The 27,640-nt window shown below is 34.0% G+C and overlaps 6 protein-coding genes across 6 annotated transcripts; 4 read left to right on the top strand and 2 right to left on the bottom strand.

Annotated features, from left to right (window-relative positions):
- Positions 1-289: 289 nt before the first annotated feature.
- TRIADDRAFT_8659 (uncharacterized protein) lies at positions 290-508 on the bottom strand (the record flags this gene model as incomplete). The annotated part of the gene is made up of 1 exon (XM_002110240.1): positions 290-508. A coding segment is annotated over one exon (219 nt), but the record flags the coding sequence as incomplete, so codon positions are not given.
- Positions 509-3,462: 2,954 nt separating this feature from the next.
- Positions 3,463-6,029, top strand: TRIADDRAFT_63713 (ATP5A1 protein; the record flags this gene model as incomplete). Its single annotated transcript, XM_002110776.1, has 10 exons — positions 3,463-3,474; positions 3,704-3,877; positions 4,026-4,192; positions 4,347-4,411; positions 4,497-4,580; positions 4,656-4,807; positions 4,887-5,111; positions 5,229-5,336; positions 5,406-5,550; positions 5,645-6,029. 10 exons carry the CDS (start codon positions 3,463-3,465, stop codon positions 5,872-5,874), a joined length of 1,362 nt encoding a protein of 453 aa, XP_002110812.1. The 3' UTR covers positions 5,875-6,029.
- A 4,425-nt stretch (positions 6,030-10,454) lies between these two features.
- TRIADDRAFT_54107 (uncharacterized protein) lies at positions 10,455-12,644 on the top strand (the record flags this gene model as incomplete). The annotated part of the gene is made up of 7 exons (XM_002110775.1): positions 10,455-10,511; positions 11,327-11,518; positions 11,692-11,766; positions 11,865-11,966; positions 12,096-12,263; positions 12,358-12,441; positions 12,546-12,644. The coding sequence occupies 7 exons, from the start codon at positions 10,455-10,457 to the stop codon at positions 12,642-12,644; spliced, it is 777 nt and encodes a 258-aa protein (XP_002110811.1).
- Positions 12,645-13,312: 668 nt separating this feature from the next.
- TRIADDRAFT_54106 (uncharacterized protein) lies at positions 13,313-15,554 on the bottom strand (the record flags this gene model as incomplete). The annotated part of the gene is made up of 6 exons (XM_002110239.1): positions 13,313-13,387; positions 13,722-13,946; positions 14,122-14,254; positions 14,409-14,494; positions 14,680-14,777; positions 15,425-15,554. The coding sequence occupies 6 exons, from the start codon at positions 15,552-15,554 to the stop codon at positions 13,313-13,315; spliced, it is 747 nt and encodes a 248-aa protein (XP_002110275.1).
- Positions 15,555-16,081: 527 nt separating this feature from the next.
- TRIADDRAFT_22604 (uncharacterized protein) lies at positions 16,082-17,104 on the top strand (the record flags this gene model as incomplete). Its single annotated transcript, XM_002110774.1, has 3 exons — positions 16,082-16,174; positions 16,628-16,801; positions 16,982-17,104. Coding segments are annotated over 3 exons (390 nt in total), but the record flags the coding sequence as incomplete, so codon positions are not given.
- Positions 17,105-19,722: 2,618 nt separating this feature from the next.
- Positions 19,723-26,380, top strand: TRIADDRAFT_54105 (uncharacterized protein; the record flags this gene model as incomplete). The annotated part of the gene is made up of 24 exons (XM_002110773.1): positions 19,723-19,777; positions 19,870-19,954; positions 20,121-20,165; positions 20,713-20,779; positions 20,934-21,040; positions 21,240-21,321; positions 21,444-21,563; positions 21,692-21,757; positions 21,899-21,940; positions 22,053-22,145; positions 22,232-22,268; positions 22,342-22,446; positions 22,949-23,030; positions 23,093-23,198; positions 23,283-23,399; positions 23,481-23,731; positions 23,831-24,073; positions 24,144-24,239; positions 24,475-24,585; positions 24,662-24,775; positions 25,200-25,446; positions 25,525-25,656; positions 25,748-25,957; positions 26,258-26,380. 24 exons carry the CDS (start codon positions 19,723-19,725, stop codon positions 26,378-26,380), a joined length of 2,736 nt encoding a protein of 911 aa, XP_002110809.1.
- Positions 26,381-27,640: the final 1,260 nt, after the last annotated feature.

Raw genomic sequence — 27,640 nt, 5'->3', positions numbered from 1 at the left:
CTTTACGTAACATCAACTTAAGAAATCGGTCAGAAATAAATTATTACTATTAATAATCTATTAAGGGTACTTTTTCCTCAGAGAAGGTGGCAAAAAATGTATAAATCTTACGAATCATGCTTTCTATAACATAGAAAACTCCAATTCAGTATGATATTTTATAATGAAGTTAATCATCAAACAATCTGTCAACAAGCTTCGGAAATAGTATCGATTTAAAGGTCCGATCTTCAGTACTCTCTTTCATAACCGAATCTTTTAATTTTCCTTGGTTTAAATGTTTCGGAAAAAACTTTGATCGAATCTCACTCATTTTGTCTTGATCAACATTAACAAAATCTTCGTTAATTTCTGAGCTTCCATCAGCCTTGATACGTTTCTTATATGTATAGGACTGATCTCCGAAAGACTGAGTTACCGTAATTTCTTCGTCTCCATTAGAATTTCGTTCAACACGCTTTGTCTCAGAGCTACCGTCTGCTTTAGTAATTGTAGAGAAGGAAATACTGTTGGAAGAAAACCAAGATTTTGGTTGTCGATTTAGATCGGTAGGACCATTACTTTCATCGCCTATCAAACCCTTTAATAAATGCCGATTGTCTTGTACACTTTCATCGTAATCAATATCCTGCTTTTCCTGATTAAATCGAAATATTTTGGGGAATATTCCATTCCCATCTACTGAAGGAGGATGTTGTTGAATTGGTGGTGGTAATGCACTCAGGCGATCATTTTTCGATTCAGGTTTCAGTACGTGATCTCTTAAATTACCATTGTTTTGCTGATTATTGCCATCATCTATATCGAAATTTGAAACATTTATGCTTACTCAATTGAGTTTTAGACATATCTCAGTTCATATAATTACGCATTTAGAAAATGATACATCAACTACAGTAGTATATTATTGAAATGTAATCGATTTTTGAGGTAGCACCATCTTACACAGAGTTGGTCCACAGTCATAATCCATTTAAATTGTGATATGCAAGATGCATTGTATCTACTTTACCGTAAAAAATGAAGGACTCCGGTTGACCAGATTCAGCATCCATCGGGTTTTGGAAGGAGAATCGATTTGAAAATAAACCTTTCAACATTTCATCTGCCATTCGCATTTGGTTTTCAAATTCTTCTTCAAGAGTGGACAAATTTTGGTTAAATTCATTTTCAAATCTATTCCTGATGTCGCTACGTACAAAAAGAGAAAAACAAAAATTGATGAAGTAGTCATTACGGCAGATCGTTTTATAAATTGTGTCTAGCTGATGCTGTACAGTATAACAACACCAACAGCAGTATTGATTGCTTATTGCAAATGTAAGAAAGCAAGCATACGTGTACGCGTATCTAGTAATTTTAATTTAATTTATTTATCATTGGAAATGTTTTCAAAATGCTCGCTCGCTCTTTATAAAACATGCTACAATTCGAAGGTAACCAATTGCAAAGTTCAAGATAAATTCTAGAAATACGTCGTATTAGGGAAGTAGTAGCAAAACACAACATTGTACAGTTCAAGCAAATGCAGTTCTGCCATTTTGAGCTGTGGATTACTAAGACAATATTGACGTATGTATACTTGTAATCTATGACTGACCAATAGCAAAATATCGTCATTTGATTCTACTGATCACTTATCCAGATTTACGCGTACAGTGTCCCAACTTTACTATTAATACATGACGAATACAATCAAGATATCAGTTGTAATATTTTCTACCGACATACTGCATCATCAGTTACGTATTTCATTTTAGTCATGGTCAGACAATAAGACTGATACTGATTGAGGGCTTTTACAAAAAATCAATATCTCAACATTGCATCATACATACGATGGATGTCAAAATTACAGAGGTACGTATGTTAGGAAATTAGCTTGCTGTATGGATCTGCATCACTTACTGTGGATTCCATTTGTGTTCATCAAGCCCTAAGAATGATCGAAAAGCGTCCATTAACGTCATGATCACTTTTTCAACTATTTAACATCACTTGATGGACGACAAAATGTTGACTGTTTACGATTTGGACATTCGCTAAATTGAGTACAGTACCGTTTATCTTGAGTATTGTACCCTGTGTCCCTGTCCTTTTTACGACTAGTCCGGTCCGCCCGTCCAGTAGAGTAGGAGTTCGGCGTACTGTACTGTACTGTCTAGTACTGTCCTTTTTCCGACTAGTCCGGTCTGGTTCGGTCCGCTACGCCCAGTACAGTCGTTTTTACACACGAACGTACAGTACAGTACAGTGTACTGTACATTATTAAAACGGTACTGGACATTGCAAGATTGCGCAGCAACAGGATCACCTTGTTCATATGGCCTACTGACGGACAGTACAGAACTACAAGTGTTTGAAGGAGCAAGATTGCATCGCACAGCAAGACCAGACAGCGTCAGCTTTTATCGTACGATACTGTACTGTACTGCCTATAGTATGCGTGGTACGCAGCACGTGCTCGAATCATCCAGTACCGTAAAGACTGTACTTACAGTTACACCTGTCGAAGGTTTGGTTAGTGAGCGAGTGAGCGTGTCACCCTACTGTGCTGTAGTCAGTCTACTGTACCCAGCTCTGCAACGTACTGTACTGTACTGTACAGTATACAGTACAGTATGTGCCGTTGTCGAACAACCGCTGTACTGTACACTGTACCGTACTGTACTGTATGACTACAGTATAGTAAGGGTACCAGCTGTACAGTGTACAGTACAGTTGTACCAGTACTATTAGACCTGAGAAAGGTTCGGTTCGGTTCAATACCTTTACGGTCTATCTGTACTACCATAGAGGTCTTCTAGAAACTGCGCAGTACAGTACAGTATACTGTAGTACTGTACACTGGCTACAGTAGTTTGTACTGTACTGTACTGTACTTTTCGTTTGATGAAGAAAACTATTTTTTACCTCACACACAGTCTATGTGTGGTTTCATCATTCTATCACGCTTGCGTAGTGGTTTGACCCACGCCGCAATCCGGGTGGTCAACTATAATCTGCAGGGCTCTTTCTCATCAAACGGATCTCTCTGCAGCGTGTACTGTCGCTGAAGCAGTTGAGGAACAGCACGTACTGTACTTTGTTGCCCTTTCCGCCATCTTGGTAGTCCATTCTCGGTTAATCCGTGATTAGAAATATCGACTTATAATGCTGTCTGCACGTTTAAGTAATACCGTTGGTCGGTTATTGACTGGTAGATTGCCACAGGTTAGTTATATTGCTTGATAGAGGATGATTGATTACTTTTTCCGCATTTTCTCTTGACCAATCTGTTGCGTCAAGCTTTGCAACTGCAGAGGGGTGCCATACGTTGTCCTTCTGCAGTGCCACAAATCGACTATCTTCGATTTTTATACGCGTATCCTATCCATTTTAGAGAGTGTATTTATTAGATTTGTCGCGTAGTGAAAACACACGGTAGACAACGGGCAATACATATATTTATTCACGTCACACATGGCACACCAGGTACTGTACTATGCGTGTTGCAACGTTACGAAGGACTATCGTGAATGGTGAATAGTTTATCACGAAAATGTTTCGTACTTTTAAAATGACTTACTCTACTGGTATAATTCGTGCTGGAGTAGGATTTTTAAGATCAGACTTTTAACAGTTCGATTTATAGTTACTAGTTGAGCTATCGTCGCGTTCGCATCCCTGCTCACGATTGAATTTTGATCACTATGATAAATAGGGTATGGCTCTTAACTTGGAACCTGATAACGTTGGTGTTGTAGTATTTGGTAATGATAAATTGATCAAGGAAGGTGATGTTGTTAAGAGAACTGGTGCCATTGTCGATGTACCTGTTGGAGAAGAATTACTCGGACGTGTTGTTGATGCTTTGGGTACACCTATCGATGGCAAGGTTTGAATGATACTTAAGATTGAATCTTTTACAGAACTGACGCAAATGATATGAATCTATGCAATACGACGTAATTGCATGGCTACGCTACTTTATAACTATTACTCCGTGTACAGTAATATGGATTACAACTATTTTATCTTAAAAGGGCCCAATAAATGCATCTGAGCGTAAACGTGTTGGTCTTAAAGCTCCTGGAATTATTCCTCGAATCAAAGTTAGTGAACCTATGCAAACTGGTATTAAAGCCGTTGACAGTTTAGTGCCTATCGGTCGTGGACAGCGTGAGTTAATTATCGGCGATCGTCAAACTGGGTGAGTTAACTTCCTGTACATGAATGCTTTTGACTATGGTATTTGGTAATACTGGTACATTAGCATTACGAGTCATATTATAATGAGCTGGTATATGCCTGTCGTGATTGATAACTGAATGAATATGGCCTAATATTCTTGCATTATCAATTAGTAAAACCGCAGTCGCAATTGACACTATCATCAATCAAAAGAGATTTAACGATGCTAATGATGAAAGTAAGAACATTTCTAGTTTAAGCATACGATCTAATTTGTCTTTTTATTCTTTGACTAACAATTGAAAATTTTTTGCAAACTATAGAAAAGAAACTGTACTGTATTTACGTAGCTACTGGCCAGAAACGTAGTACAGTCGCCCAATTAGTGAAGAGATTGTCTGATTCTGGTAAGAATAATGTGATAATCGATAATATACTATCCACACTATTTTAAAAACATTCCCTTTACTTTGTTCATGTAGATGCAATGAAATACACCATTATTGTGAGCGCTACTGCATCTGATGCTGCTCCTTTGCAATATTTATCTCCATACTCTGGTTGTGCTATGGGAGAATTCTTCAGGGATAACGCTAAGCATGCCTTAATTATCTATGATGATTTATCCAAACAGGTAAAAGAAATATGATATTTGGGAATGTAGGTACAGACATACCATTCTAAATATTATTTTTGTAAACTCTTCATTGAAGGCTGTTGCATATCGTCAAATGTCTTTGTTATTGCGTCGACCACCTGGTCGTGAGGCCTACCCTGGTGACGTATTTTACCTTCATTCCCGTTTACTTGAAAGAGCTGCTAAAATGAACGATAGCAATGGTGGTGGCTCTCTTACTGCATTGCCAATTATTGAAACTCAAGCTGGTGATGTATCTGCTTATATCCCTACGAATGTAATTTCAATTACTGATGGACAGGTGATGATTAGTTAAATTTTTGCAGTCTTTCAGTGAATTTTAATTAATATGTGACTGCCTAATCTACCAGTATACCAAACGGTAAGTAACCCAGATATTTGAATAATTACTCTATAGATTTTCTTGGAAACCGAATTGTTCTACAGAGGTATCCGTCCTGCTATCAATGTTGGTCTATCGGTTAGTCGTGTAGGCTCTGCAGCTCAGACTAAAGCCATGAAGCAGGTTAGATCACTTTCTACTTATTAATGTTTTAGCTTGTGAGTAGCTAATACCAATAACTTATTCAAATAGGTGGCTGGTACGATGAAATTGGAGCTTGCTCAGTATCGTGAAGTTGCCGCTTTCGCTCAATTTGGTTCTGATCTTGATGCTGCTACTCAGAGCTTGTTGAATCGTGGTGTTCGCTTGACTGAATTGCTAAAACAGGGCCAATATGGTAATGAGAAAGCATATAAAGATTATGTAATATCGATAATACCCAAGCATTTAACTAATGATTTTGACATTCTCTCTGAAATAATTCATTATAGTACCAATGAGTATCGAAGAGCAAGTCGCTGTAATCTTCTGTGGTGTAAGAGGACATTTAGATAAGGTGGAACCTGCTAAAATCACCGCCTTCGAAGAAGGTTTCTTGAAATACATCCGTACTAATTATCAAGCCGTTTTGGATTCTATCCGTGAGCAAAGCCAGATTACGCCAGATTCCGAAGCTAAGTTAAAGGAAGCTGTGGCAACTTTCTTAGAAACATTCCAGTAAATAGCTTGAGATAAATATAATTAGCAAATGTTTCATAATAGGTATTGTCTTATTTTGCTTTTACACACCCGCTGTGGTCAATAATTATTGATCAACATTATTCGTATGAAATTGTTGATTGATTTGTCTATTTCTATTCGAAATAAAGATTTAATGATGTCATACATTGAGCTCTTTCATTAAGAGTAAAATGATTATTTCCTGAGCTATAATTAATAAGACGCAAGTGCTGTAAGAATTTTTTTGTAGGCAAATTGATCTATTCACTCTAGTTTAGCTTGTACTTTGTAGTGTGTTTTGATTACGTCAATATGGTGTCTTAACTTAACTGCAATATCCCTGAGTAATGGATATAGAAGCTAGTAACCATACATTATACCGCAAACAACTTCAAATGATCATGATCAGGAATTATACTTTTTAAAAGTGATGATAACAATGAAAATTAGTTTTATAGTGATGCATGTTGCAAGACTAATACCGTTTGTTTTAGCACTACCATAAATCTTACAAAGTGATATGATCTCAACACGGCATACTGACAGTCAAATTTCATCTACCATCCAACTTAATTTATTTTCATTATCGCCCATCATAATTTCGCACATATCAACGTCAATCTTCATTATTACCTATGATTATTATTTATCAATAGCTATAGTTTACAATAATTAAATGTAACGATATTTACATATCGTAACACTACAAAGATTATCGGTATCCATGTTCGTATGCATTTAATAGATGTATATTTTATTTCTTTTACGATCCTGCTAGTACCCTCTGCATTCGTATTATTATACGAGCTGCTATCGCCGTGATCATAGCCACTGATCTTATCATGATTAATATTACTCATATAGTGACCATAAACTTTCAGATCTATGGTAAATCAAAAGTTGATCAAACTTTCTCATTTACATTGTACGGTGGATATGATTAGATAGACCGTCTATAATTGTATTATTTGATGTTACCTGGACTAGCTAGTACTTTTCGTAGCCACCGTCAGTAGTTACAGTAAATTTTTATTGATTACCAATCTGTTAATTACTCTAGTTTCTGGGTGTATGTCGTATATTCTTCAGTCCTAATAAGAATAAAAGATAGACATCAATGAATGCAGCACGCTAGTCAATAACTGGAAAGAATATTGATCTAAGTTCTAAATGATTGAGAATATTGCTTTATTATAATTATTCATAAACAATCTCAACGGTAGCCGTTACAAACTTATTTGACTTTTTGTAATTTAATGCAATAAGGATGATTATATATTATTTAAAATCTATGGTATAGTTAAGAGTTGCAATTTTTTTTCCATTGTATACACATTTCTAAATAAAGGATTTTAAATTCCAAGTGTAAGAGACGTATTAATTGATATTGTGGCATTTACTTGAATGCAATTATGCTTCACTACGAGTATACATGTATTTCTCTTATTTACGCCTACAAATCCATATTTGTATCTAAGTAGGATTAATGTACGTGTATAAAATACTATGATGACCTGTAAGGAATTTGTTCAATCTGCTATGAATAAAGTCTCAGTTTACTACATCATTACAATCGAAGTACTGATCGCATGTATTAGTATCGTGAATCTAAGTCAGTGATTAATTCGCCTCTATACGGCAATACACGATATTTTACACAATATCAATATAGATATAAAATAAAAATGATCATATTGTGATAATATTAATGGTAAAATGATTATGAATAATACCAATTAATGCTTTAATGGATTTCTTCTGTCAATTTATCGCATGACTATTAATTTAGGTTAGTCATTTAAATTTAATCTATGCCGTCTCTTGCAAAGATTTCCCACTAATAATGCATCTTCATAATTTATATTGATTATAATTTTAGTAAATACATCCAATGTGAATGTGAAAATTAGCAACATTTAAATCATTAGTTCTAAATTTGCAATTAACTCTTGAGAAGCTTGTGTTGCACTGAGAGCGTATTGTTATATTTAGTATTGACAGTGTAGATATAATATGAATTTGCAACTTTTAGATGTTCTCTCGCGAAAAAGTAGTCGAAAATCTAGCGAATTTTTGAATCGTTTGCTGTATCTCATATTTGCACCGACGTAATTAGTCAATTCTATCTATGATGACATAACAATGATCAAACTATTCTTTACAGAATCTTAGGGGTATTGAAAGATATACCCTTATCTAAATTAATTACAACGAATAACTTCAAAATTATTTTACGAGGCAACGTTTAAAGTATGTTCCAATATTTGCAATTTAATTATAAGGATTTGAATAGCATTTTTTAAGCCATCTTTAAATTTACTTTGAATATTTCTAATAATTCCAATGTTTATAAATGAAACGGCAATATTGAAAGTATTTCCCCATAATCTTTTCTTTCAAAAATTTTGAGGTTTACGATATACGCTGATATATTTTATATTTAGTTGCATAGACCAATAGATGTGACTATGTGATGTAGCAAGATCAGAAATATTTTCTCCAAAAGTTAGTGATTGAGCAGCTAAGGATTTGCACTATATCGATACTGCTTGATAATATTTTCATTGGTTATCTATCATACAATATATAATGGGGATAAGTCTTAAAAAATCTTTCTTATCTCTTAGCTACATATTTATGCAACACGTAGAAACTATACGACCAATGCAATAGGCGTATTATGAATTTATATTGCTTAAAATTATTTATTAGGAGTAATTGCAGCAATCTATTGATTAATGACATATTTTTAGCTTTAGCTCTTATCGGAGGTTTACATACTAAACTGTTGCGCTGTATCATTAAGCATATTACTGTAATCAAATAAAATCATGAAATTAAAATATCGACGATCGTCGTTTACGTTGATTAATTTTGATTTTTTTACCTAAGTTCGCAATATTTTGATTGACCATCACTCATCAATTTTAAAGTGTTGCTATGGAATCTATTGCACCGATTAAATTTATAATGCTCCTATAATTAATTATCAAAATTATATTAGTACAGCTGTAGCTGTGCTAATAGCTGTGCTGATAGCTATACTAATTGCTGTGCTAATATGTATTGAAATTGCAAGTTTGCCAGAGGACATAATTAAGAGACAAACAATATAAAATCATATTTTTTATATACTGTCTTTTGACCCCAAAAATGACTCATTTGGACTCATGTTGTAATTCACTATAGCTAGTATTTTATCCAACGATTGTAGACGTCTACGCCCTTAGAAGTGAAACATTTATTTTTCAGCTGTAAATTCAATATCATGTCTTAAACTAATAGTATACAGTAATATGTGGTATACTGTATACAGAATACAGTACGCTTATATTATATTTTATACTAACTTTCTTCGCATTGCATAGTGCATAGTTGGCGCCATCTCCAAGTCCATGACAACACACACTAAGTACGGCTAGTAGCCAGAGTAGTAGGAACTACTAGGAATATCACTAATACAAGTACCTTTATGCTGCAATAAAACTGCGACATTGCTGATTGAAGCGGGCTTTAACAAATGAGTTAAAATTGGATTTTGGGTTAGAGTTAAATTGAACGGGAGAGAAATTTTCAGATTTCAGGTTTCGGGAGTGAAGAAGAAGGAAGTTACAAAATATTGTAGGATAGTGTACACTGTACACTAGAGACCTTAGGAGTGTGTGAGAGAGAGAGCACTATACATTGTACAGTATACATAGTTTGGGACCGGCCGAAAGGGTTTTACTGTAGGTAATCGGAAGTACCTGAATTTGTCCTAATTTTTTGCCTAAGAGTTGCTGACTATGAATCGTAGTGTCTAGATACATGAGTTAATCGGTTGCTTTCGTTAATTTCCAAACGTACTCCGTATGAAGCCTGAGAAATTGGTATTTCATAAAACACGAATATCATACTATCACGTTCTGCAACTCACAATATGGTTCAGCCTCAAAAAATCATAATTCCAAAATTTTAAAAAGGAATTTATTGACAGCGTAATGAAACTACCAGTTCGCAGTTAAGCTTTGGAATTTCTCTTTATTTTGTTTACCTGAACTAGACATGCTATTGCGTAGTATAACTAACTATAACTTCAATATGTATATTTTATGAAGCGTATTGCTTAACAAACAAGATTCCATAGGACGTCTTCAAAAGATCGGTCAGAGGTTTGGTTCTGTATTATGACGGTACAGTTATAGTGCAGATCTACTGCATTACCTCATCGAGTCGCAAACCCTATTTTTAGTTCCAAGTCTTGCTGAAATCATGTGAATGGGGTGATTATCTGTGATTGGCTACAAGACAACCGGTGTTAGCTGATTGGTTCAAAAATTCGAATTGCGCAAGTCAGCCAGGCTAAAATTGTGGACCGCGCGATACCAGTCTCAGTACAGTACCTTACGTTACACTATTTGTACCGATAAATACGGGTTACATCTTCACGATAGCGTTTATTATTATTGTTAACAGTTACGGGTGGTTCGTTAAATTCAAGATCTAAGTATTCTTGGATACAATTGAAAATTTGCAGTTAAAATCCAATTTCCCGTTGATAATTGATTGACTTTTAAAGAGAATTTTCCTTGAAGCGTCGATATGGCTGAAAGAGATTGTTCCAAATGTTTCTTATGCTTTTTCAATCTAATAATATGGGTAAGCTGTTGACAGAATGTACGATATTACAGTTGAACTTGACTGATGTTCTCCAGGATGCCATTGCTCTTTTAGACATTGACGAATTAGTCATTCAACTTATTTTTTCCAATATTTGCTGTAATGTAAATGTCGTATTAACTGCTTCTATGTTATTTGCCTAATTTTAATGAAATCTTCTATATGTTCGTAGACACAGTTTCTCGAATTTCCTTAACGTTTACTATGCAAGTAAAACTTTTCATAGTTTTGCATATACTTTACAGTACTGTATTGACTATGTAGAATGTACTTTACCGTACAATACAGTGCTAGAGTGGCAATCGACGTTATGCCATGTTTTTGAACACTAACGTTATAGTGCAGTAGTACTGTACAGTGTAAGTATACTCTGCTGTATCCAAGGCAATAACAGTATGACTAATAATGCAGACAGTCAATTTTAAAAGTTTTCAAAAATTTTTAAAGTTGAGCAAATTGATTAATTAACACCTCTTACGTCCTATTCTAAAACAAAACCAGTTGATCGGAAATCATGATGCAGCATTTCTTCTCATTTTGTGATGAGTACTCGCAGATTGACGTATACAGTACAGTATGCTCAAGGCAAATAATTAAAATTATCACTTCTTTTGACTGCATTTTCACACTCCAAAGTTTTACACCTTCTAAATTCATGATATCAAAAATATTTAAATTACAGTCTTTCATGACCTACTGTACTCTCTATAGTGCAGTGCAGTACGGGACTTTTGCTACTAATCTACAATGCGTCTTGGATAGAATTAATTTATGTGTTATCTTGCTATTGGTAGCTGGTAGGTGTTGCCTTGATCGTTTTTGGTGGTTACTTGATGGGAGTATATGGAGACTATACATCTGTTTTAAATGAACAATATACTGTATTGCCGTTTGGCATCATTATCGGAGTCGGTGTGCTATTTTTCTTCTGTGCTGTTCTTGGTTGGTGTGCAGCGAGCAGAAATTCGCGTGCATGTTTTGGAGTGGTAAGAAATATAACCGTATCTATGTTTTGCATTAACAGATTTCTAGAAGAAGCTATAAGAAATCATATGCGATATTGTAGTACAGTATATCTACATTGCGTATTATTTTTATTTACTATGAATGTCTCTATATATAGCACAACTTAATTGATTTCATGTCGACTTGTATTTAGTTTTTCTTTATCCTGTTTGCCATCTTTGCCATGGAAATTGCAGCAGTTGCTTTGGGCGTTTTCTTCAAATCGAATGTGAGTTTTTTGTTTAAAGAACAACTTGTTAATTTAATATTATATACTTTACAAGTACTAATTAAGCTAAAATAAAAAATAATCGTTATGTGCAATAGATATCGGATTTCATTGGTAAAGATTTAGAAAATGCCATCAAGAATTACGATACACATAATGACCATGGCATCGACAGAATCGTTGATAAAATTCAGGAATTGGTATGAATTACCTAAGAATAATGCCTAGTGTTAGCACCGTGTGCGAAATACATTTGTCAAATGCTCTTTCTAGTCAAATTATCATGATACTGCATAGATGAAATCTTACCATGGATTGTTATATTGTAGTTTCACTGCTGTGGTAACCACAACTACACCGATTGGTCCAGCTCTCCATTTGATCATGTTTACCCTGCGTCCGTACCGGATAGCTGTTGCAAAAATAGAACTTCTGGATGCGGGAATGATTCTCTATCTTTACCACGAAATCAAGCTGGCGAAATAATTTATATCGAGGTATGGAGTTTATACGATTGTTGTTATTATTCAAAAGCTAGAACTAAATGACCCCAGTGTGACGCATGTATTTCATAATCCCATGAATATTTAGGGTTGCCACGACGCGATCTTTAATGTCGCTCATGACGATATGGGTATCATTATCGCAGTCGCTGCTTCTTTTGCCGCAATTCAGGTTGGAAAGCAAATGTTGATAGCATATTTTTGCATCAAGGTCGATTCTTTGGTTATAGATCTTGATTGTAAAATTTTAATATTGAATTTTTCATTTCTTTCTAGATATTATGCATGATTTGTACTGTCTTCATAATGTGCAGAAGATCTAATGATAGACTCATTAGTGGCTATGATATCCTTGGAGATGGTGTTGTGGCATAAGTGTGAAAAAATTATCCATTTCCCATGATTATAATTATTTACTATATGATAATGAATATAATATGCTATTATTCCGATGTTAACCTTATTAGTAGCAGATAATAAGTAATCTAAGTAAACAAAACCTAGACGCGTAGAGTAATTCGAACCGTAAATAATTTCTCTCAACTAACACGATGCGCTGTCCATAATGTATAAAAGAATTTACTCTGCTTGTAGTGCCTAAGAGTTCGTATAGGATTATATTATCATAAATGCTACTGTTGCTATTCTAAAATATAGAATTTATCGATTATGTTAAAATTGCGTAATAAGCTTTACTGCAGCAACGTGTATTACTTGTTGAAAAGTACTGTAAAATAGGTACTTTTATGTTTGCTATTCTACGTAATAAGGTGCAAGCAAGTAGTCGAAATACGGAGCGACTATATCTTTAATAACTGAAATGATAAAAATTTCCATTAGATCTGCATTCGCACTGGTTTGTCTTGCGTGTATTAATTAGGCAGATAATGATATACGGGTATATCAGTGATCTTCTGTTTAGAATAGCTTACTGTAATAGATAAAATATGAAACTGTACAATATCATTGGGCCGTTATTATTTAGCATCTCCGTGAAGAATAAATTACTAAATGCACAATATAAAGGCAGATTATCGTTTTTATTATGTGTCGTAGAGTTCCATAAATTTATAGCATAATTGTTGAAGACCTTCTTCATTTAAGTTTGGAGAAAATACCTATAGTATATTATAATGAAAATTTGGCATGTCTTAGTCCTGTAGCTGGAATAATATCCGATGATGTAATAGTAAAAACATTGGTAATATTGCAAATCAGCCTACAACTGCATAAAAATTTAGTCACTTTCATCATTTACCCTTTCAAATGATGTTTGAAGCAGTAGACGGTATACCTAGTGTAGGTGTACGGTACCACGCTTTACGCGTATACTGATAATAAGATTCATACATTTTTATCAACTAAAGCTGTATCTTATGTTTACGAATATTAATGCACTAGTTTCATCTAGCTTTTAGTAAAACAACAGATAATTCAATTTATCAAACTCACATTCCACCAGGGCTTGGTACTGCCTTCACTGGGAACTTCGATATTATTACATTTTACTGCTAAATAAATTACTGCGGTAGCTATAACTGAAGGGGGATATAATAATATAAAGGGCAATAATGATGTATCTTGTAGTAGTTGCCAACAAAGTTGATTTATGTGGTTAGTTGTCCAGTTCGATTCACCACACCAATCTTGTAACGATTTTAAGTAATGTAAAAGATACTAAGGAAAAAGAAAGCATGGTATGAAATTTTATAACAAGATCACATTGTTAGTAACAATCAGTAGTAACGATTTTTAATAAATATATAATTTGAGTGGCCTGATGAAACATTATACACCTAAACTGTACACTAGTGTACAGTTTTATATATATATATGCACGAATATTTTCTACCTTGTGAGGTAACTCGGAAGAGACATCGAATTTGAGCATTCTTAACATGAACAATTCAAAGTTTACTACGCTGTCCCTTAATTGCCAGTAAAAGCTGTCAACTTTCAAAATCGGTTTCTCCTTATGTAGTACTCTAATAAAGGATTGAAATTTTTATATTTCATTTCGGGGGTTTATGTAGATAGTTAGATATTTAATTATGGAGTAGTCGCTACTATACATTCTTCACTAAATTGCAACGGATACACATCATTAACATAGGCAAAATAGCTACTGTATTATCTTACTTGTAGGATGTTGTTATCACATCTCGCGCCCGACGCGGTGTATCTTCAACTTTACTAGCTAAATATAAGCAAGTTACAGCTACAAGCTGATAGAAATAGATTTATTGCATAACTTAGCAACAACATTTTAGTAAAATGGTCATTGTTAGGAGTGCAATTATTACTGTATCATTAATTAAATGTTTTTAAAGATTTTCTGCCTTTCATTTATGAATGGAGATTTCAAATGCAAGTCTGATGTTAAACTTTTCTTAGTATACAAAAGGCTTACATAACGGTCGAATTGGCTAATATCACATAGGAAATAAAAGCGATGATAAATGGTTGCAGCTCTTGCAATAACAACAGATCCAAGTTTCAATTTGATACCTACTCGAATAGAATATACCCGTATGTACAATACAATGAAAAAATTTGTGGGATACAACATTGATAAGTAATAATAGCCGTAGCGCTATGAATTGTTAGATACTAAACCAATTAGTTATGAGAGGAACTATGAAAGCAAGACATTTTATTGGTAAGGCACATCACACAGGTAAATTCGCTCAACATTACAATGGTAAAGAAATTTCTCATTTATCTACGGTAATAAATTCTACACATTAATCATCAGTCTGCACTCTCCTCTTATATTAGTCAAAGGAGTCTGAAGTCAATAATAATATATTAATAATATTATGATTATACTCGTACTGTAGTTATTTAGTGATTCGTAACGTTATGTTTACGAACGGATATGCAAGCTGCAAATGTGATTACCCACTACGTAAGTCTACATCCATAGAGAGTAGATATAAGATTAAACAATTGTATCGTATGCTACTTCGATATCCAAGTCTGCCTTGATCAAAAATCAGCTGACGGCCATTTTAACATATAGTAGTCATAGAATATACAATTATTTACAGATAATAAAGTTCATGCACCTGCCTTTGCAGTTATTTCAATTTCTCCATTAGCAATCCTATCGTATCTACCCTAGCGTAAAAAGGTCAATATTCTATGATATATACCTGATTCAGCAATAAATTTACCAATCTTTAGGTATTCCGGCCAATGGTCTTTATCTTCTATTAGCTGCTGAGCGCTTATTTTTACTACTGGTGGCATTACTACTTTTGATTTTTCGCCACCATCAGCCATATTGAAGCAGCAAATACCTAGCTAGTGGCTAGTCCAGTGTCCGCAGTAGACTGAGTACGGTGTTGGTGGACGGATGGCAGTCCAAGCAGTTTATAGTACAGTAGTACCCTAACGTACAATATGGTAGTGTAGTGTACTGTACTGTACACTGCATACTGGAGTGCAGGGCAAAGAGCTATGGTACGTAAATAAGGTTGTACTGATTTAGTTTTTCTGCATCAAAAGTCGAAAATTGCTAATCGTATTGGTGGAGCTATCAAAAGCTAAAGTAATTTACAGTATACTATATACTTCTAATTATGTACAGTATAAGCCCAGGAGATGGACGACTTCAATACTAAGCAGACGTCGCTAATCTCTCATGCTCACCGTGTCAAGTAAGTGAATATTGTTGAATCATCAATCATTCCATCGCAGACGAGTTTGCATGGCATTGAGAGCATCGAGTTTAAAATTAATCAAATGTAAACTAACAGTAAATTGAAACTTTTTTCATTACTCAACAAAAATTGATTGAATCGATCATTAGAGTTAGTTCAGTCCTCAACAGAGCGATAAAATCATATGGTAAGAATTTTATGTTTGATGGAAATGACGAAACGTGTTGGAACTCCGATCAGGTAAAGATATAATAGTTGAATAAATTTTTGCAATGTTTAGCAGATTAAGAAATGTTCAGAATTTCAGTTTTTACATAGCAGTTATGGCCAGTGAACGCAAATCGCTAAAATTGATTAGCAAAGCTGATACAATTATACGTATATCAATTTGCAGATCTAGCTCTGGTTACCTTTAATCAGACTACATGTAATCTCATCCTAGTCCTTATGATTATGGTGATTGCTGAGAATAACTATAACTGAAAACTTAAATGTTATAGTTTGAATAATCATAATTTGCAACTAAATAACCTAGATGTGTTGTAATTTATTCAATAAAATGAATTAATCTAGTCTCTTGCTATAACAAGAAGTGGGGTTAATCATTAATCACTGTGTGTATCAGTAAATCAGAAAGGATCGAGGTAATTCAACTGATAATTGAACTATATTGATGTTTTATTATCTTTAAAGGGATCTCCGCAGTATATTATGATGGCATTTGATGCTAGGGTGAAAATAAGCAGTGTAGGTATCCAATTTCAAGGTGGATTCGCCGGTAAAGAGTGCAGGCTTGAAGGAGGATTGGATAGCAAAAACCTACATCATCTACAAGATTTTTACCCAAAAGACATAAATTCTTACCAAGTATCTTTTTGTATTGCAATATTTTAATTCTCTTGCTATGATTGCTAGTGTGTAATATGTTAATTGTGATGCGATTCTACCGCTGAAGATATTAAAGGACGCATGTACAGTACAATAGCTTAACGTAAAATTTATCTACTGTATTGTGAATTGCTTCCTTGACTTAATAACCATTAATAGATATTCGATGGAAGTGCAAGTGAAGAAATTGAATATCTTAAGATAATATTTACAAGTAGTTCGGATTTTTTTGGAAGAATAACAATCTATAAATTAGATGTGCTTGGTAACGTCTGTGAATGATTTCTCACATCCGACATGGACAAGAATAGCAATCGTAGCTTATTCCTTTCATTAATTATGTATTGATACTTTTATTATAATGTACGTGGAGAATTCATTCATTGGTATGAAGAAAGGTGATCATTGAACAGTAATTGGGATGAAATGGGCGATGCTAACTCCAGTATTTAATTTGTATGATTGCAATGTCCGTATAGCCTTATGTTCGATAGTTTTGCAAATTCTAATTTTTAGATGTCATTTATCTTCCTGTCGCAGATTAAACTATACTTATGTACATACGAGTATATTACTGTAGGGCACTACCGCAGAAATGATACCAAGATCTCGGTTTTCTTAGTCATGCTGTTACTTAGTAAGTGCAGGTGTATGAAAGCGTGTTGCAGTGTATAATAATTCAAATAAAGCTTACACAATAAGTAGATATCATGATGTTATACCAAAGAATTTATTTAGTAATATAGCATCATCCACACCGCATCAGAACTGTTAGCTTTCAGAGAAAATTAATGCTAGTTATCTGGGTAAACGGTAAAAACAATCTAGATGTTGTATCCACTCACATGGACGGCATAACCATATCATTAATAATTTTAAATTTTACAGTAATTAACAGCTCTTTCCATCAACTTCCGGGATTATGATGAATACAGCATTTCAAAATAGCGTCCTAATTTTGTTTTAGTCTGCAAAATAAAGTATTAACTTAATTGCACATTATGAGTTATAATAAAAATGACCGACTTTGTTGAACCAAATCACTAGAAAATTGCGTTATAATAATCTATTGCTACATGAAATAAATCTAAAGATACATTATTAATTAATTAGTCTTATCAGATAGCATCTAAGTGCAAGTATCTTTGTCTATATTTACTGCCACTAAGGAAATAGGAAATTTATACCGCACGATAGATGCAGTTTGTTTCTTAGCTGACCTATTCTTCTTCTTCTTTTGGACGTGGTGGTATCTTATTCTTGACAAATGGTATGTACTGAATAACTTGTTCCCAGTCGGTAAGATATATGAGGGTAATCAATCCGGTAGCACCCCAAACAGCACCGGTGGTAGACCTAAAATATTGACGAGAGAGTAAACCTTAGTTGATTTTATATATTTTACGCATTATTTACGCGTATGCTCATGATGCTACAAATACTGTACAAGTCAGACAACATTTACAGTAGAGTACAGTAAGAAGGTTTGATAGAGGCCACTAACTGACAATTGAATATGAACATCCGCATGTTCTCTTAGCAATAGCGATAAAAATTTGGATGATTAGGATATCGTTTACTAAATTTGAAGTCTATACAGAATCACCCGAACTTGATACTATAATATATGGCTGACCATCAAAGTTATTATTCTTTTACTACCATTTTGCTGTCACTACTCAGTATCGCGTGGGACTGGACATCAGAATAAAAAGTGCATTGAAATTCAATACTAAAGTAAAGCATGAACAAGGATGTAATTAATTCCATATTGTACTGCACATTTCGGTCAGAAGATTAATTTTTAAATAAGCTCTCGCCTATCTTCATAACGGTGTTTCCTTTCATTAATAAAAAATCGTATCCCCTGAATTCTGTATAACATATGAATTGATTTCTTATATCATTATCTAAGAAACCTAACCGTACAATATACTGTACATACTGTGCAGTAGTATACAACTACGGCATTTACAACCAGCGCAACGTAATCATAGACTTACTGAATTATTGGTTTACTAAGCTGTTTTCAATTCAAAATCCGTCGCTATACTGATCAAACATTTACGAGACTATAAAACATGCTCGAATACTTGCGAATTTTTCTTCCACAGGATTTCCCATATGTACGTTAATAATCAATATAAAAAGCTCCCTTTGGCTTACCAGCTCAATGCCTTTTCTGTTGTGATTCCATAAACATTCAATCGTGGGCTTCTCTGTGCCACAGATGCAAATTGACGTCTGTTTAAGTAGCCTAGTCGCGCAAGCATATTCTTACCGTTCCTGAGAGCAGCCATCTTGGATCCTACTAGTGTGATGCAAAATGCGAACTGTTGCCTGCATAATAATGGACAGGCGCACACGGGACGATTGTGAGTACAGTTAGTACCGTACCGTATCACTAGAACCAGTACCTATACCTACAGTACGTACAGTACAGTGCTGTAGTCTACAGTAGAACTTTTCCTTTTAGTACTGTACAGTGCTGTACTGTACAGTACCACTAACATCTACAGTATGTACAGTACAGTAGAAATACTGTACTGGTAGAGACTGCACTGTGTGTGGACGTACGTGTACACTCAGTAATAGAAAACGCGTGCGCAACAGCTGGCATGTGTCCACGCAGCTATATTACCGATCTGCGGACGTAGTATACCATTCTGTATAGGTTATTACTATGGCACGGCGCAGTATCTTTACTCAAGGATTGTTTAAATCCTTAGCAAAAATAATGTCGCACGCCTAGGCCTAAAAATGGATCGCATGCTGTAGGAAATTATCACTATGGGTGACATCACTTTTGGTGAATATCTTGACGTACTGTATGCTTTACTTCGTCTACTGCAGCCATTATCCGCATGCGCCAGCTGCTCAGCTCCTCAGACGTGAACAATATGGAGAGCCAGATAAGTAGTCCAGTTTCGTCTCCGACTGTCCGACATAAATCGGGTACAGCATCATTTACATGTTAACATAATTTTGAGAGCATTTCTACGTTGAAATATTACAGATTAAATGAATTAATTTAATGGATATTATAGTGGATTGGTCCTCAGAAGCCGATACTGACCGATTATTTCGAGATAACAGTATTGATCAAATTCGTAATCGAGAAAAGAGCATTCGGTATGTTATGAAATTGATCTGCAAATTGGTATGATTGTACTACCTGCTTAGTTCTAGTTGGTTACATTTTAATGATGTTAGATTGACATTATACCACACCACTGTATAGTGTGTCCATTAACGGTATGAAATACACCTAATTTAATCCTTCTGTTTGAATGAATAGTGGTGATATTGAAAGGAAGAAAGAAGAGCTCAGGCAAATGGTCGGGTAAGCAAGCCACTCATAAAAGTTAATGTCTGATTGCTATACATATAGTTGATATTATTAATACTGCTAGATCAGCAGGTTAGAGAGTGAGGTAGTGGTAGTTATGACTATTCTATAAATGTATGATTGTAAATGACTGTCTTTAATGGTATGTCATATGCCACTCATGGAAGAGGATTCTGTACATATGCATGTAGTTGATGCTATTGATATTGCTAGATCGATAGGTTAGAGAGCAAGGTAGTGGTAGTTGTGACTGTTCTATAAATGTGTTATTATAAATGACTCTCTTTAATGATATATCGTATGCCACTCATGGAAGATGATTTGTAACTGCTGTACAGGTAGTTGATGCTATTGATACTACTAGGCGAGTAAATTAGAGAGCAAGGTAGTAGTAGTTGTGACTATTCTATAAATATAGGATTGTAAATGGCTCTATTTAATGGTATGTCTTATACTACGTATACTTGCTATACAGCACATATTATTATACTCCTATGGAAAAGAGATTATAAATGTCATTGTACGTACATAACTGTTTCAGAGAAAGGTACCGCGATTTAATTGATGCTGCTGATACTATCGCCGCAATGCAGGTCTCTTCTTCTGAGGTGAGATAAGACAGCACGTAATAAATAGCACAATTGCTCAAATATTTATAATTAGCCTCTTCGATCAATTGTTCTCAAGTTAGACGGCGATTTATATTGCACAACATGTTATATGTCAACTAATGATTCATCACTGACTGCTTGATGTCTTTAGGTTGTTAAAAAGTTGGATGATATGAAGCATTACTGTTATGAAATTGACGCTCTACAAGCTAATTACAATGCTACCAATAATTCTGGAGACACTGTAGGCGTAAATGGGTAAGAAGAAACCTTAATTAGCATGAATATTGATAGATAGAAAAAATACCTATGAGTAAGCATATTTTACTATATTTGGAGAACCATTGAATGAGAAATCGTTACACTTTTTATCCAAAGTTACAAGTTGATCACTAATAGATGCATTATTCCATTATGACTCACTTATGCTTTCATCTTACTATTTTTGCAATTACAGAAATGTTAGAATTGGCAAGGATTCATCTACCTTTTACAGTATCGCAACACAGATGAAGTTGCTAGTCGATATACCAGAAAAGGTAATAGAAACCCATTGCGTAATAATTGATATCACGATTATAGGACAGCGTACTCTTTCCTTATATGTTCACAAATATGCATCCATTTTTATAATAAGATCTACATCATTCATACTATGTAGATATGGAGTACCTCGGATAAAAAGAAATTTTTAGATGCAGCTTTACTATATCTGTTAGCGCGCCAGATTGTTGATAATTTACAAAAGAGTATGACTTCATCGCCTGTTAAAAATTTATTGGTAAGCCCGTACAGTAATGCAGAATCGATTAACATGGTTGATTCGAAACACGAATTCCTTACATATAATAGAGGATCCAAGTTACGCAGCAAGCTAATCTTTTTGTATATGACCTATGATCTCAATAGGCTTCTTTTCCTATCTTACCGCGTCAGTGGTCGACTATCAGCCACTACGTTGTGTCTATTTTGCAGGTAGAGTAACAACAAAGAGTGCTACTTGTTTGTAGTTAATTTCAATGTGGTATTTTGCTCTATTTCTTTTAATGTTTAAGACGATCTCTAGGCAATGAAAATAATTCTTATTATCAAATAAAATTTGTTTTTTGTTGATAGGACATCCGTGAACGATTAAAAATTGTGGATCTACCTGAACAGGTTGTTCTTTTATCTATAATACTTGAATATCTAATTAATCATAAGTGATGTAAATGTCATATATAAATGATTAATTAATGTTATCTCAATGTATATATATAATTGTGAACAGGATATTGGAGAATGCTTATGCGCTATATTATTATTAGATGATCAGTGTAAATTTCCTAGACAGGCTTTTAAAGATTTTCTTATCGTCAGAAATGTAAGTTCATATTGATCGGATTGGTAATGAGTTGATATTATAGCTCTAAAATACTAACACTATTTTGCAATCTGATTCATTTGTAGACGTTACTAGAGACTTTACTATATTCAGATGAACACAGTAAGTAGGCTAATCGTGAATACTGTTATTTTAATTATTCTACAACTGACGTTGCTTTTCCCCTTCCTTACAGCTGATAGTATCAAACTGCAAATCCGTGATGTTGTCTCAGTTATACGATTAACTATTTGCCAAATCTATAAAATCTTCTACGTAGCGGAAACCGAAGATGCGTCTAGTATGTTATCTAAAAATGCGTAAATCATTTATCTAAGATTAGTTGCTATATTAAATTGTGCGACCCTATTCTTACTCTGCTTCCATTGCACATTAAAATCGATTGTTTCATAATTCGTATTACTTCTTATTATTACGTCGAAAAACAGCTGGTTTGCTGTATACAATATTAAAGGACATTACTTCAAAGGATGAATGCAATACATCTGAAGGTTTATATTTAGTATTCTGGCATTATTACTCTATCTTACTGCTCCTTCATAGTCATTTTTAATTTTAAATCGTATGATATTAATATTATACTGATTATGGCATTATTGATTAAATTTTATCCTGCTTTAGTATTAAATGTGCTCATCGATCATGAAGTGTATAGGATGACGATATCAAGGCATTTACCTCAATCCGTCTTAAGTAAGGATGAATGTCGTTAGAAATGCTTATATACGTTTCAAAAATTATTTATTCGTACATTCATACCAACTGTATTAATTTTCTTTTAGAGTTAAGACCACGGATATTTTCGTCTATGTCCTTAATAAGTGTTGAAGACATTCGAGAAAGTTGCCAAGAATGGGTTACAATGTTAGTTCAGATTATGATAAAATATTTAAATAAATAATTAAAAGAGCGTTTCTTTAACTCAGGATTACACGAGCTGTGGTTGATGGAGTCTCAAGACTGTTGGCTTATGTTAGCAGCATCAAAAGTTTAATGGCAATTAGAGACGCAATTTGGAATCTACTAACCGATGTTCGTGAAATTAATTATTACATATAATGGCATTCTCGCTGATATCACTATATAAGCTTGTGATTTTTTATTGTTAATATAAAGGAATTACAAGGAAACGATAACTATCCAGACTGGGATTCCATATGCATAGAAGTTTTAGGGCGAAAGTTATCGATATGGGACGAATTTTTAAAGGGATTATTTTTTGAACGTGCAAAAGTAGTAACAATCTTCATCTTCCTGTATTACTTACTGTAAATTGCGTGATTTTTAACTCCGTAAATCTTCGTTGCTTTATAGACCATTACTCAAAGTATGTTTGATAATGCATTCAACGTTGCAGAGGAAATGATTACGGAAGGCTTATTAGATCTAGATGGTGATCAGAGCATGGTATGTGATCACGACATGTCAACGTACATCTGGCAAGAAAGTTCATATGATATGCCTTCGGCCAATGCATGGGCTAGTTCTTTCGAAACTGAAAGTGTAAGAGAAGAAACAGGTGGCTTAACTTTAAAGTCGAGAGCTTTCACACCAAGCGTGCACAGGTATTTTACGTGTGAATATGCGTGTAATATATATGTATATCCACATGTTACAACAAATTATTGGTATGAAATCTATTGGGTATTTCTAATTCATCATAGGCTCTGTAGAAAATTCGATTCGAAACTGAGAAAAATACTAGAAGACTGTAAATACTATGTGCAAGACGCAGTATCTATACGGCCTACTCCACTTAGAACCACTTCTGAATCTTTAGCATACGGCATTACACATTCAGCAGCTTTGCCCCTGAAGGATAGCAAAGTTGGTGCCTTCGATAAATATGCCGGATCAGACGAAATGAAGCAGTTTATGAAGACTACATGCGAAGAATGTATTAAGAAGTAAATTGAACATGAACAAAAATATTATTAAAGTAACAACTGGTAACTAAAATGATAACCTTTTTTATAGCATTGCTGATGAAATTAATACTAAACTGGATGAATTGCAATCTTCTATGAATGATGAGACGGTATCAAATGTGAAACGAGCTTTGCTAATTGACAGGTATTACAGCAAGTGTTTGTTATTGACATTATTCTGTCTAGAAGTATACTTAATGATGTCCGCTCTAGTAAACTAGAAAATACTCAAGATTGTACTTATTGCAAACAATTGTTTGGGAGACAATAATCTATCTAGTTATTTGTTATTCTTTTTTCTGCTCTGAAAAGCAATAAGCACCTTTTACTCTGACATTATCGTATTTAAGATTACTTCATGATCTTTCTATTGTATGCAGTGTTTTATGGTTAGGTCGAATTGCTCGTGCGATATTGGAGCAGTGCCCTAAAGCTAAAAAATTAATGACAATTGATAAGGATCAAGAAAACACTGCAGTTAAAACTAAAAGGTTTGTTGTAATTTTTAGCGAGAGGTCTCGGCTGTTAACCTATATGATGTTTTTTTTTAATTTTTAATTATATTAGCTTAAATAAATGGTCGTCTACTGCCTCTAAAAGATCAAAATCTATATCCTTGGAAGTTGAAAATGAGCAGCGGTATCATCAACTGTTGACTAAAACTTATCATCGAGCACACAAGTAAATACATTACATAGTTTGATCCAAATCTCATTGTGTAGCACTAAATTTTCTTTACAACTATGATTTATGAAATGAATGATTACTACAATTATTTATGAAATGTATTATCACTATTTATTATACAGCATTTGGATTGAATGGATTACCGATTTATTGCTAANAGCTTTCCGTCATAACTTATTTGCAAGTGATGATAGTCTCACATTGNCTGCAGCTTTCGTTTGCTCAATTCTTTTTCTAACTTTTTAATGAAATATGTTCTAATATTACATAGAGTCAGATATTGAGTAGTACTTAAATTATGTTGCTTCATTAAAGTAAATAATTGATTACTAGATTAACTCTGGTCTTAAAAAATAAAGTATTTCGTAAAAATCTGTACACTGATAGCGTATATCATCCTATTATTGGGTTAACGTAGGTCAATTTTGCAAAATCTTGTACATCGACTGTCTTCAGGAATCTATGGGATTTACGAAGATCACTTAACCAATGAAAAGATTGAATCAGAGCGTGACCTTAATGTTAGCAGTGTATTAGAAGAAGGTGTCGAATCTTTTCAAACTGCCACGCCTGAAACGAAAATTACGCAGACTTGTGCAATTCAATTCCTTTACGATATTCAATTCATAAATAACATTCTAAACTGTCAAACTGATGATATAACGGTAAGCTTCTCTACTTAGTGATGCAGATTATGATGATAATTTCAAACGTAACATTCGTTTTCTTTTGCTGGCCAATAGACGTCGAAAGAATCATATAAACGAGCCCAAGACTTAGTTGAAAGAATTGAAGGTTACATTGATCCTTTTGACCTAGATGTTTTTACGCCGTATATCAAGTCAAATTTAAACCGTTATACTCAAAGATGCATGGTAATACATACCTTTATTGATGTAATTGACTCTAATCTTACTCTGTGATTTTGGATTTGTGGCATCATCGTTAAATTGTTTCTCATGACAGGCTCTGTTAGGTTGTTTAACCTGTATAAGTGGTCAACCACCAATCATCACCACAGATAGGACTAGTCATGCAGCTGGTCAAGAATCACATAATGTAATGCCCTTATCGGAACTATCAGTTCGTTTTTCTCTCCTGCCATATAGCACAAATGCGCAACGAAATAGTAGCAATAAGAATGATATTAAGAAAAGATCAAGGAAGCTTAGCGAGGTATATTCTAAAGGGATATAGACATAATGACATCAAGTGTAGATGAAACATACATCGTATTAGTACCTGTGAAAGATAGTAGTTCAATATGATCAAGGAAAGTATTTTTTATCTTTGCATAATTTATTTTATGCAGTAAAATATAATTGCAATGCTTTAATCTATATAAAACAATGTTCGTAGTTATTCTATAGTAATGTGGATGTACTTAATTTTTCGTAAACGATGGTCGTACTAAATTTGTAATAGCTTTTAGTTTTGAACCTGCTTTAAATCTAAACTAAAATTAAATTTTCATAGCCACCTTCCACTGGTATAGCAGAGGCCCATGGAATACCTGAAGCCACAGCTAACTTATTTAAGCGTGTTGAATTATTAGCTAGTTATGGTATTTTTGACGACGACGATACAAACACTGGATAGGAAGACAATTTCTGCAAGCAACTAAGCATTACAAACCCACATGATGAGATCAGATTTGTCACATTCGTAAATATCTATGGATGTAGGACTACAATAAATTAAGTGTTCGATTATGTATCGCTTTACTAGTGACAATTCGCCGATACATTCATTATGGACTTAATGATATAATAGCATATCATTAGTATATTTATGAAATTATGAAGTCTAATAGTTTATTGGGCATTTAATCTGACTCACTGCTCTCTAGTCACGAAGAATACATTAGATGATATTGGTCAATGGATTAATGCCTATATGTATAATGTCTCGTTCGGCGATCTACTATTAAGACACATTGAAATTTTAATAATTATATATAGCGCTTCGAATGAACAACGTTACTATAGTCTACACTGGTAGTTCAATTATGTTCGCTAACCTAAGGTTATAAATTCTTTGTACAACCAAATGCTATTTTCATAACAATATATTTAACAAGTCTTTCAATGTACAACAATTTACGCCGAAACCGATTTAATAATGATGATAGTATCTGTAAACTTAAAGTAAACTTGGCTAGACTAATATATAAAAAGGTAGCTATTTTAGTCGCCAAGTATTATCATTACCAAGCTAATAGATAATTATTATAGTCCCAATAATTTAATTATGTAATATTTGATAGTGTTGATCTACCAAGATTTCAAGTTAATGATCGTTACTTTTATTTATCTGGGTAGATTTGTATATACATTGTAGCATCTTGCAAATGACGATAATAAAACAGTAAAAGTTTGAAAGAGAACCACATTGGTGGCCGCAGTTGTAGGCTTTAAGATCTTTACTCAAAACTGGTCTTCCTTAAGTTGTATAGTTCTTCCGGACTGAAATCCAACAAAATCCTTGCTAATAACTAATTGCGCTACTACTAGTTTACAATATTATAGCCTTTATTGGTTTAGTCTGATGAAACATCAGCTTTTGCTTCAATAACAAGGCTTGTGCATTTGTAAATAATTATAATTTATCGTATATACGATGACAAATTTCTAGATATTGCGAAAGCTCTAAATATTGCTGGATAGCAATAAACTACCCATCGCAGTGATATTCTAGTATTAGGCCCTTGATGTTGCCTTACTCTTTGTTATAGCCTATTAATATAAGCTCCGACTTATTTGATAGCTTATTACGATCTGGCTTGATTTTGAATGATGGATTCCATTTTCCCCTTATGTTAAGATTTTACCGTACTGTCTTAGATTATATCGAAAAGCA

This window comes from Trichoplax adhaerens, genomic scaffold (assembly GCF_000150275.1).
Source record: "Trichoplax adhaerens TRIADscaffold_3 genomic scaffold, whole genome shotgun sequence".
NCBI classification, from domain to species: domain Eukaryota; kingdom Metazoa; phylum Placozoa; class Uniplacotomia; order Trichoplacea; family Trichoplacidae; genus Trichoplax; species Trichoplax adhaerens.
The sequence above is the reverse complement of the archived record's forward strand: the minus strand, read 5'-3'. Positions and strand labels throughout refer to the sequence as shown.